At 46.5% G+C, this 12,377-nt stretch overlaps 1 protein-coding gene across 1 annotated transcript in view; it reads right to left on the bottom strand.

Moving 5' to 3' along the window:
• Positions 1–12,377, bottom strand: part of SETD1B (SET domain containing 1B, histone lysine methyltransferase) — a 993,120-nt gene that overhangs the window by 27,591 nt on the left and 953,152 nt on the right. Inside the window, exon 17 of the mRNA XM_069619589.1 lies at positions 5,101–5,238. Within this exon, the coding sequence (XP_069475690.1) occupies positions 5,101–5,238 (138 nt within the window). The remainder of the gene's footprint in view (positions 1–5,100; positions 5,239–12,377) is intronic.

Below are 12,377 nucleotides of genomic sequence, written 5' to 3'. Positions count from 1 at the left end.
AGGCTGAAAATGCAGGAGCAGGCGTCGTGTTGTACAAGTTGAAGATCCTCCAAGTCCCAAGGATGCACAAAGAATGGAGACAGCGAGGTAGCCCAGGAGAGCTGGTCACTCCACCAGTTGGTCCAAGGACACTTACGAAGGCTCAGAAGGTACAGATCTTCAAGCATGGGTCAAGACTGGTTGTTTCTGCAGGTCAAGGAATCGCAGCACTGACAAGGGTCTTCTTGAAATCGGGTAGAGCGGCAGGGCTTCACTAGGACTTGGGTCCAATGCTGATTTGAAGAATGGCTTCAGGAGTCCTTTTATCCAAGTTCTTGACTGGAAGCTTGCCAACATTCACCAATGGTAAGTATCTACACCATTCAAGCATACAGTGACTATCCCATCACCCCATCTGTCCGGCAACAGACATTCAGGCACCTGGGTGTGTATTAGGACCAGAGAGTCACTGGCCCCACATTCGGGCTCCCACACAAACCACCCCTTTGCCTGCAAAGGTGACAACTTTCCCTAGTAAAGGACATTCCAGATATGGCATTTCATGACCTGAAAAGGCATGGAGAGGGCCAAAGATCAATATGGCCAAAGGACACGTAAACACCTTGTGGCACAGCCATCTTAGGGTGCTAGCCACCTTCAGTAGCCATTTGCAGTAAATGCAAAAGTGCAAATGTAAAAAGTATAAAACACAGTACAAACATATCCGTTACCACCAACTCCTGATAGGCATGTTGTAAAATTAACTAATAGAGCACTAAAGTGACAAACAGTTTAAACATGTAAAGTTAAACTGCTTTAATGTTAGAGGATACCCAGGATAATGACAGGGAATATTCAAACAACGTGTGAATCTATGAAAGATCCAACGCTGGAGAACCAAAATGCCATTAAAGACAATATTTTAAGGATACAAAGCATTCTAACCGCACTTCACATTAAAGTGATAGGTGCAATTGTAACAATACAAGAAATTCACAAAGAGTCCTTCAGGAGCAGAACATGGCCTGAAATGGCAATAATGGTCAAACTCTGTGGAATCAGTCAACATCACATCCTAAAGAGGTTCACTCCTCATGTTCAGCATTAGATGTTGGCCTGCAGTCTTAATTTAAGGGCATATATGTTTTTTAACTGCACTCTCCTAGCCTTGTTGAGGGGGTGGAAGGGTCAAGCGAGGGAAGGGGGAATGCATTTATTTATTGTTTGCTTGTTAGGCGCTTATACAATAGGAACATACTGTTTAAAAGCCCCGACAGGGCAGTGAGGGTGAGTGGGAAATACATTACAATATTTAGGAGCAAAGGGGGAGGAGGGAAGGGGACGAACCTACTATGCCTTGTGCGTATTCAGAAAGTGCAAGTGCAGAAAGGAAGAGGGGGTAAGTGCTGGGGAGTCCGATCCCGTGGGTGAGCCAAGGATGAAGTGCTACGAAGTAAGAGTGCTACACGGCTTGGGCCGCGGAAGGTGTAAGTGCGAGTCTACAGAGCAGAGGGTGTGCAGGTGCAAAGTGCTGTGGAAGACAGGAGCTGATAAGAATAGGTGTTGGAGGTCAGGGCCGCGACGATGCAAACGGGCCCGGACACCAGTTCAGCAACTGTGGGATTAGCAGAGGAGGGAAGGAGGAGGAAAAGAGGAAACTCTTAAGGATCTTACGGAATTTGAGAAGATCCTGCTTAAGGCGCAGGGTGATGGGGAGGCAATTCCAAAGGAGGGAACCCGCAGAGGAAAGTGAGCGACCCCTTGCCCTCTTTTTAGCAAAACGCTTTACACACAAAGAGTTGATGCCAGAGGAGTGAAGTGGTCTGGAGTGAGAGTATTTAGTAAGATAAAGTTGAAGATAGTGTGATCCCCGGGCCCAGCCAGCCTTGTGGATGATGCAGAGAGATTTGAATTTAATCCATGCAGCAACCGGGAGCCAGTGAAGACTTTTAAGTGCACGAGAGATGAAGTCCCTGGGCCAAGGATAAGTCTTGCTGCTCTAGTCTGGATAAGCTGCAGGGGTTGCAGAGTGGAAGAAGGTGGATTCAGGAGAAGACTGTTATACTAGTCAAGTCAAGAGAGAACAAGGGTTTGAGTCACATTGAGCCTCTGAGGGAAAGTGAGAAAAGGTAAAATTCCTTTGAGAAGGAAGAGCTGATATTTGGACTTCTTGGCAATGTCCTGAGTGTGAGGGAGGAAGGAAAGGGAGGAGTAGAAGATGACTCCAAGGTTCCTGGCTTTGGGTGAAGGCAAAGGGGGGGAGCCCATGGAGGAAGGCCAGAGTGAAGGGAAGAAAGAGGGAGCAGGAGTCCCAATGGGAAGGACCTCAGTTCTGCAGGCGTCGAGGCAGAGATCATTGGAGGCGCACCAGGACTGGATGGCAGATAGGCAGTCAGGGATGATAGAGGGTGCAAGAGGGTCAGCAGGGAGTCTGAAGAAGAGCTGTGTCGTCTGAGTAACACTGGAAGTTGGAGGAGAAAGAAGTGATGAGGCATGCAAAGAGAGCAAGGCAGATGTTAAAGAGCCAGGGGGAGAGTAGAGAGCCCTGGGGGACACTACAGGTGGAGATGGAATTAGGAGAGGAGAAGGAGCCTAACATGACTTGGGAGGAGTGGTTAGTGAGGAAAGAGGACAGCCAATCCAGTGCCTGTTCCGAGATACCAAGTGTATCATGGAGCATTTGCATGAGGATGGAATGGTTAACTGTGTCAAATGCAGAGGAGATTGAGAAGGATAAGGACAGCTGGGGAGTTGGAGTCCAGAGATGCAAGCAGTTATTCACAGGTGTTCAGAAGAGTTTCTGTGCCTCTGGATTCTCGGAATCCAGATTGATGGTTGTGGAGGCCACCAAGAAGTTCAGTGTGGCAGTAAAGTTGGGGCAAGGCCAGCTTCTCATGTAGTTTCCCCAGGAAGTGGGTGAAGGAGATAGGGCGATAGCTGGCAGGGCAGTTAAGATCAGAGGAAGGTTTTTTCAGGAGTCAGCGCACAAGGGAGTGCTTAAGGGGAGTGATCCAGTCATAAAAGAGTGATTGCAAAACTCAGCGAGAGCAGGGGCAAGAGAGACAATGTTATCCTTGATGGTCCTGGATGAGCAAGGAGAGACCTGTTTAGAAGAGTCCTTCATGAAGCAGACAGCTCTGATAACTTCTTCAGGTGTGACAGGAGCGAAGGAGGAAAAAGAGGAAGGAGTAGGGAGGGGGTGTGGTGGGTGGGCAGTGGGATGGGTTGTGAGGGAGTGTAGAAAGGGTTGTAAGAATGTCCTGAGTTTTGGTGGCAAAGTGTGAAGCCAGTGCATTGCAGAGGGCCTGGGAAGGAGAGGGGGCGGGGGAGGAGCCTGCAGAGGCGCTGGCTAAATCCCAGCAGATTTTGAAAGGTTCATCCGTGTTATTTGATGAGCCCAAAACCCATGGCTGAATGTGGGCTCTATTCTTTGCACGGATGGCGAGTCTAAAATGCCTTTGGAGCAGGCGGCAGGCCTGTTTGTCAGAGGATGAGCCTGAGGATTGTCACTCCGTTATGCAGCCTTGATTTCAGACGGATCCTCATGACTGGGGCAAGAATGTCAAGAGTGTTGGTGATGGAAAGATGGAGGTTGTTGAGGGCAGAGTCATAGGTAGGAGTGTGAGGGAGGATGAAGGTGAATGTGGAAGCGAAGGCAGCCGCAGTCACTCGTTTCATAAGGCGGATGTTGGTGAACGAGGTTGGTGCGACTTTTGCGGGAACGGACAGAGGGCCAATGGGATGACTAGTGGGGAGGAGAGAGAGAGGTTAGAATGTATGAGGGCGTCCAGAGTGTGACCAGTTGCGTGAGTTGGCCCAGAAGGGAGAGGGAAAGTGAGGAGCAGAGGTCAGTGAAAAAAGTGGATGCAGAGCCAGGTGAGTCCAGTTGAATGTTGTAATCAGCCAGGAGGAGAAGGTTAGAGGTGGAAGAAAGTAAAGAAGAGCAGAGGTCAGTCCATTCAGAGAGGAATAGGGAGGTGGCGCATGGAGGCCGGTAGATGGTAGCAATGGTCAGGGTGGAGGTGAGAGAGGTGACCAACTTGAAAACCAGGATTTCAAAAGAGGAATAGGTCTGGGTAGGTAAAATGGAAGCAGGAACACACTCAAGGAATACTAGCGCAATCCCCCCGCCACTGTGGTGAGGCAGAGTGTTGGAATGTGTTTTAATCTCTCTAGAGAGAGCCTATTTGGGATGGAAATTGAAATGTTCCGGGCCTGCAGACAATTTAAGACTGGGTTGTAGAAAGAGGCACTGAGAAATAACCTAATTCCTACTTACATTTGAAAACGAGAATAATATTTGTTTTCCATTTTAAGATGTTATGACAAACCAACAGAAAACTACAATACCCAAGTATGGAGAATATGTGCCCAAAATAACTTGCTCTACCTTTGAGGACACATGTTTTGAGAAGTACATAGGACATGGCTTTATGCGTCAAGCAGATTCAGTGCGGGATACAGCAAACCGTGCATTTTGAAATGCAACCTTGCAGAGGGTGGTACAATGAGGAAACCTTCTGGCACATCTACTGGATCAATAGAGTTGCCCAAAACCCAGCGGAAACAACAAAAAGCCAAACTGGGAAGTAAAGACAGTTTAGAAGGCCTGCTCAGTTTGCAGAAGGAAGAACATTTAAGGAGTCAATTATGCATGTCAATATTTGTTGTTCTACATAGTGACAACAGAAATTTAGGTTTGAGGGCTTGGTAACAGGTGTTACTAATTACCATAATTACCACCCATATATGTGGTACACATTTTATGACCTTGGAAGGATAAAGACATGTGACAACCTGGAGGAGTATTGAATCCTTACCCGAGTGGTAGCTCTTCTTCATTGGAGATGTGTGCACTATGTGTAGTGCTTTCTGGCACCACTAAAGGAATTAGCATGTTTGGCATAGATTAGATAGGATTGCCTTGATTAAGGGTGTTGATAAATTGAAAGTGCCACATGGGAAAGTCTGTTTCAAGGTATTAATGCTAGAGATAAATTCAAGCATAAGATAAACTCCCAACATAATTACTTGCATTGCTGTAATCTCCTTGTCTAGCGGCTCAATTTGTTTGCTTTTCTCTTACTAACAACAACATGGATGTCCCCCCAAAAAACTTACATTGCAGCTGTGATTAATAAATCTGGCAAAATTTCCACATTTTGTAGCATCGATGATTGTGTCATGGTCCACCCTGAACATGTAACTGCTGCCTATGCCTTCATCTTCATACCGCTTTTCTCTCATATCAGCAATAACCTATGTAGAAAAAGAACACCAACAATAGTTAAAGGTCTTTACATTTTGGTATCGTAGAAAATAGCTCGACTCACTCTGCAGTCCATAAAGATAGACCAAAGTGTGCTTTGGTCGGGATCATGTAAAATGTCTCAGCCTCCATATGACTGTCTGGATAGATGTGTCAATTAAGCAAAAAACCCTGAGTTGGGGGCATAACCAAGCTAGGTAATGCCCCAGGGCGTACGCTACAGGGACATTACACCTGACCCCAGTAATGGCACCCCAGCGAGGGGTGTACTGAATAAGCATCCAGTCATGTTATGCCGGGGTGCTAAATGTTTTTCTTTTTTTTTTAAGTTGAGAAATGGCATGTTTGCCGTTTCTCAACTTGGAAAAAAAAAAAAACTACAAACCAAGGTGGCTGCTGACACGCGTTTCGCCGACCTATTTTTCCAACGTGGGACTTTTCATCGTCAGAATTTTCATCGGCAAAAGCCAAGTTTTTTCAATTTTTTATTTTGGGGGGTGTTTTGTAGGGGTTGGGGTATGATTATAATAGTAAGGGGGGGGGCCTGTTTCCACGTTGAAAAATAGGTTGGCGAAATAACGTAGAACCCTATAGGTCATCCCTTCTCCCTTTCCATGGTGGACATTGTTGCAACAGAGATGTTTATTGGATTTATATAGCGCTTTAATCCAAAGCACTTTACAATATAACAAGATACAAGAATAATGAAAGAAGCATATATACAGTCATGAAACAAACCAATGAGTGAGTAAGCATATATCCAATCATGAAACACTGAGTGTTCCCGGTGAGGGCCAAAGGAGAGCAAGGTAAGTGGGGGTTGACATGTGGGAAGTGGGGTTGGGAGATTTGGGGTGTGGGGGAAGGGAGCGCAGGGGCAAGCTTACCGGTTCTACGTTATTTAATCGCAAGACTTTTCATCGCAGGGTTTTTTACTGCGAATTTTGTTTTGGAAAAAAAACCCATCCATTTTTTTTTTGGGGGGGTGGTTACCCCCCGAACCCCACGTTCACTTTATTTTTTTTATTCCCTTACGCAATTGTTTTACATTTTTTAACCCCCCCACCCCCAACAAAAAAACCTGCGATGAAAAGTCCAGCGATCAAAGGACGGTATACCAAGCTTACCTGCATTCCGACGGGGAAGTAGGCGGCCCCCCACTTCCGATGAGGATTAGAGTAGGGTGCTTTTCCATGAGGTAAAGACCCTGTTAAGAGCCTCCTAATTGGCTGGGAGGTCACCACCATTTAACCCCCTCACCCCACCCCAGGTGCTAATAAATATCACAGTATCTTTTACTGTTAAACACCATGCTAATTCGAAGAGAAAAAATGTGTTTTATTAACTCAGATCTCACGCACTTCCAAAGCTTTGCTATTGTGAATTTTCAATGGCACAGAGGGCCTATGCAGGTGGACATCACCTGAACCTATAAGTATTTACTAACTGCTCACATTCAGTTTGGGTCCATCTGTCTTACTCTCTAGTACCTTTACAAATGACTATTAATTTCAGAAACATTACAATGTGTGCACGCTTGTGTGCCTGCCAGTTAACAATTGAATGTTCACTCCACTGCTTCTCTGAGCAATCACTTCAAGCATTTTGCCTTTGCCGAAATCTGTCCTCCTTTTATACTATGGTCTAAGTCTTTCAAATCCTGTGGAAAACCATGTGTCACTCTCAGATTATGTTAAATGTACTATTTGCTGGTGTGTGTAAAAAGGAACCAAAGATAAGGGTTCTAATAACTTATTTAAGGCAAGCCATATTTAATGATCTGGAATGCCAATCTTGTTTGTGGTTATGACAAAAAAACACAGTTTTTGGGGGCTTTCTTGGCCCATTTTATGGGGCCACTAAACATTTTCCTTTTCCTGTTTTGGTGTTCCTGGATCGTGCAGACCATTTTTGTGAACACTGGGACCTCTACTAAAGTCCCCTCACACCTAGGCTTAGATGTTTGTAAATATCTAATTTTGGTCCCATACAGATTCCATCACCCTACAAGTGTGTGATGGGAAGAAGGCTAGTGGCAGCTGTTTAGTGTTGGCAGCAACGTGTGTTGTGTACAGTAATTTTGACTGCATTATTAGCCCAATGTAGCAGTATAGTACCCATTGGGGTACTAATTTGTTTTGTCATGCTCTAGGCCATTTTGTTTTGGGCCACAAGTGGATGTTGAGGTAGGTGCAAAATATCTGTTATGCTGATGGGAGCCCAGCCCTACATACTCTAGTAGTTTAATCTGGTCTAGCCTTGTTTTTTACCCTGGCAAGCCCAATGCACATCCCGCACAGGCAGACCGGAGCATTTGGTGTTTGTTTTGTCTGCCTGGTATGCGACTGTATGGCAGGATTAGGCTCTGCCTCTGAACGAGTGTGCTAATTGAGATCAGAGCCTGTAAATTCCTCAGATTCTGACCTGGATTGCCAAAGGATTGGCTTCTGATGAAGGATAGATTATTCACTGTAGGGACTACTATACTTCTAGACCATAGTTCCCCTCCTCCATACTTGTGCGAGTTACAGTTTACGGGGACAGATCCTTAGAATGTTTAGTGCAAAACAATAATCCCTCAATTTTGATTGTCAGCATATAGGCACCCATGGCCATGCCCCTCCGGGTGCACACCCAGCCTTACTCTGCCTGTACTATTACATCACCTAGGCCTTACCAAACTGATGACTAGTTCATCAGGTAACACAGGAGGGTGTATGGAGGAAGGGGGACTAGGAGTACTGGAGTCACTGATGTGGGTAGCTTAAACTTACTCCCATGTACCTACCGCCACCTTCATAATAGTGGCCGATTAAACACTATACTGAAGCGAAGATGGAGTTATCACTAACTAACCAAAAAGGTTGCCGAACCAAGCACCACATGGAGCTGGCCTCTAAACAGTGATGCCAACAAAGTTGAAGGCGAATTACCTCTCAAGGAACATGCCTCTGGAAGGCCACTGAGCACGCCTTGGCAGAACAGCAGGAGAATGAAGACCCATCCGGAAGATAGAGACTGTGGCATGTGTAACTCTGTACTATGTTATGTTATGGTCTGGTATGTATGGGATGTGATGACTACAATGAGGCCCTAGGCAGGAAGAGGACTCTGCACCAGTGAAATCAGAGATTTGGGGGGGCCCTCAAAGTGCCTTTCACCACCACGTTCAATAAGGAGAAGGACCTGCACTTTCATGTTCTTGAAAGCTGCCACCACTGACAGGTAGGTATAGCAGGACTCCACGTATACCCTAGATGATGCCAAATCCGAGATGGATAAATGCACTGCATCCAAGCAGAATGACAGAGGGTTCAACCACCTGTTGATGCACCTATCCTATGGCAAAAACCATGCCCATTTATAAATGTACTGGGCCTCATTGAGCAGCCTTGATAGCCTCTATGTTTGCCCTGGCTACAAGGGTACCCCTATCCCCCACCCCCAAGAATCATCTAGCAATGCCCAACTCACTGAACTTCATGAGTATCTTTCAGGTGAAGGGTACAGGAGTGAATGCATGAGAAAACTTTCCCTTCTAAAGAACTGGCAACTGAGTTCCTGTGCCTGCGCAGGTGGGAGGCAAACGGGGTACATTTTGCATTGCTGGGAATTGTATTAAGTTCTCACTTGTGGACTGTGATCTCCAGCATGCAGAGACCAACATCTTTCAGATTCTTTTTTTTTTTTTTAAAACATTTATTTATTAACTCTTGGCAAGCAATGTGGAAGACACATTAACAGGTATCATGCAGCGACAATGACCCACATGGGTCTACAGATGTTAATGTACACAGCATTACAATGGTACACTGATAAATTGCGCATGATGTGGGTATACATTACGAGATCACAGCAGTTATAGGCACAAGGCAATGGGGGTTAGGAGGAATTTTCGCGAGGTAGCGTGTGGAAACCTTGGCCAGGTATGATCGGAACTCTGTCCACGTGTCCTTGGGTCTAGAGGAGGCGGGAAGTGTATTAATGCAAGTTTCTTCACAGTTCTGAGCACATGTTGGGTCTTCCAGTCATGCCTTGGTTGTTGGGGGGGGGCTCTTGTCATTCCACTTCAACAGTATGCACCTTTTATCCATCAAACATCCCATATTTACAGTCTGATATGCTTTGCCAGAAGTGTGGACCAACCTCCCAACAGTGCGCCCAAGGGGAAGCGTTCCAGCTCGGTCCCCAAAATATCTGACAATGTCTTCAAAACGGACTCCCAGAACATCTGGATGTGGCCGGCCTCTCCTGCATGGCACCTTGGGCATAATTGCTCGCCAGTCTTAAGTATTTTACTCAGTTTCACGGGCCTATAGTAACGCTTAACAATTTAAATTGCATGACCCTAAATCCTGAGTTCAGGGAGACATTACGTGTGTGAAGGGACATATTTTTCCATTGAGTGTCCGATAGTTCCACCTTTAGGCTCTACGCCCATTTTAACCTAACTGCTGGTATATTCGCTGATATTTTATTCAACAACATCTTATATAGTCTGGAAAGTCAGCTATGACAGTTTGTGGCATTAACAATATATGACACTCATTAGGGTAGTCGGGCCAACATGCAGTGACAGCAGACCAAATCCTGGAGTATTGCATCTGCTCGATTGGCCGAGTCCCTATGTCCTTGTTTCCTAGTTTGTGGAGTAATGAAGGATCCATTGGTATCCCAGTCCCTCCCAGCGTAAGCTCAGTGGTTTGTCCCATGTGAGGCCCAACCCGGGGAATTTCCATATTAGGAGCTGTTTAGAGTATGGGTGTACACTCCCAGTTTAAAAAAAAATGGAAAGCCACGCGATCACGGTTGTCCCTAGAGGGTCAAAAGGGGCAGTGGTTTGTATATTGATCCTATTGTATTAGTGACCGGAGGCCATTTCCTTCCAGCAGCTAGGTTTTCCAGCCTCACATGAGAGGGCGGGAGGGGGGGCAGGCCTTCCCCGTACCAATAGGGTGCAAATTGGGCTTGGGCAGCTTGCCAATATAGTTCCAAGTGTGAAGCAGTCAATCCACCGGCCGAATATGGTTAGGTCAAATCCGCCCACTTTTTACGAACTGCCCCTGCACGCCATAGGAATTGTGATAATGTACCATGCAATTTAACGAAAAACATTTTGCCGGCCATAGAGGGACATTAACGAATGTATAGAGCAATTTGGGAAGCAGAATCATTTTGATCAGGGCGAGTCTACCCATCTGCGATATTGGGCAGGACCTCCACCTGGTGACCCCGTCTCGGACGTATTGTTCCAGGCCTGTGTAGTTATCTCGGAGGAGCATGGAGCCTTCACCGGCCACCCTCGCGCTCAAGTATTTGATGGCATTCAGAGCCCATAAAAGGTGTAAGCTCCTGCAGTTCTCTATTGTGCAGGGTGTCGGGGGGAACATCTTGGAATTGGTGTAATTTATAACAAATCCTGAATGTTCACCAAAAACGAGTAATATCCCGGATAACAGGGTCCAAATTGGTTTGGAAGTAAGAATATAGAGCGTATAGCGAGATTATTTCAGGAGGGCCACAGAGATGCAGATCTCAATTGCTATGATGGAACCCAATGAAATCCGCCATCAGCTCAATCGCAAGTGCGAAGAGGATGGGTGACAAGGGGCAACCCCGATGGGTAGCCCTTCCTAGATCGAATTGGTCTGAGACCCTGGAGTTGACAAGAATTCATACCACAGGACTAGCGTATAATAGTTTAATATATCTAAGCATCTCAGGCCCAAGGCCCATTTTTCCCAGTACAAGTATTTCCATGACACCATATTCAATGCTTTCTGAGCAAAGATCGTCACCGCCACAGCTTCTATATTGGGGACCAGTCTGGCCATCATGTTAAATAATCTACGGATATTAAGAGAAGTTGCTCTGCCAGGGACGAACCCTGCCTGGTCTTGATGGACCATGTGGGGCATCAATTGCAGTAAGCGGTTCGCCAGGACCTTAGCGAAACATTTTGTGTCCACATTCAAGAGCGACAGAGGTCGATAGGACCCACACTCATTGCTGGGTTTGCCGGGTTTGAGTAGTACAGTTATTACAGCATTGCACATGGATTCAGGCAGGAGGGAGTTGGTGGTTAGCGCCTCCAGCCAGACCCCCAAGGAGTTGTGGGGACAGGAGAGCTCCAACCTCTCGCTAGAACTCGGCCATAAGACCATCAGGGCCTGGTGCTTTCCCCCTGGGGAGGTCCGTGATGACAGTATTTCGTCCACAGTAAGCAGGCTATTGAGGCTCTCAGTAGCCTGTGGGCTCAGCCTAGATAGTGGTACTCCCTCCAGCCAGGCATTAATGGCATTGGGATCACGTCATGGGTCTGCTTCATATAGGAGCACCATAGTAGCGTCGGAACACCTCTAGGACATCTGCTTCTTCCCATTTGAGTTCCCCTTGCGCATTGAGAATTTGTCTACTTGGGAACTCGCTCGTTCGGCGCGCACCGCCCTAGCATGTGTCCTGCAGGGCTTTTTTCCCTCCCCGTACTTCCTGGCGGCCACTGGTTTAGCTAGAAATTGGATTTCACGCGTGGCATGGGATCGGAACCTCTCAAGCTCGATATGTATTAGTGCTATCATTTTTGGTCCAAGTGAACGGCCACGTTCAGTCTCTTAGAGCCTTCAGTCGCGTTTCACTGCTGCAAAGTCATTCCTGATCGACTTTAGTACCCCTGCCTCCCTGGATATGGCCATCCCTCTTATAAAAACTTTGAAGGCCTGCCACCTGGTTCCCAAGGATGTCTCTTCAGCGCCATTACAGGCAAATAAGGTTTCTATGTCCGATCGGCTTTAAATACTATGCCCTTTAGGGCTTCCGATTTGAATCTCCAGGACGAACTGGGGGATGGGGATTTATTGGTTTTCATATTTAATATTACTGGGGAGTGGTCAGACAGAGTGTGAGGTTGGATCTGGACCCCCACACACCCTGCCTAAAAGAGAGCTGGATACTAGGAATAGGTCAATACAAGAGGCCATGTCATGTACGGAGGAATAGTAAGTGTATTCCCGTGTCTGTGGTTTTCTGAGCCTCCAGGCATCTTTTAGAGATTAGAGAAAGGGGGAAGGGTGGGCTCTAGAACTGAACACTCCTGTGCTGAGCTCAGTATTTAGTTTGTTGGTTGTAATAG

Source organism: Ambystoma mexicanum, chromosome 10 (assembly GCF_040938575.1).
Source record: "Ambystoma mexicanum isolate Mex_15411 chromosome 10, UKY_AmexF1_1, whole genome shotgun sequence".
Lineage (NCBI taxonomy): Eukaryota > Metazoa > Chordata > Amphibia > Caudata > Ambystomatidae > Ambystoma > Ambystoma mexicanum.
Note: the sequence above shows the minus strand (reverse complement) of the source record. Positions and strands in the feature narration are given on the sequence as shown.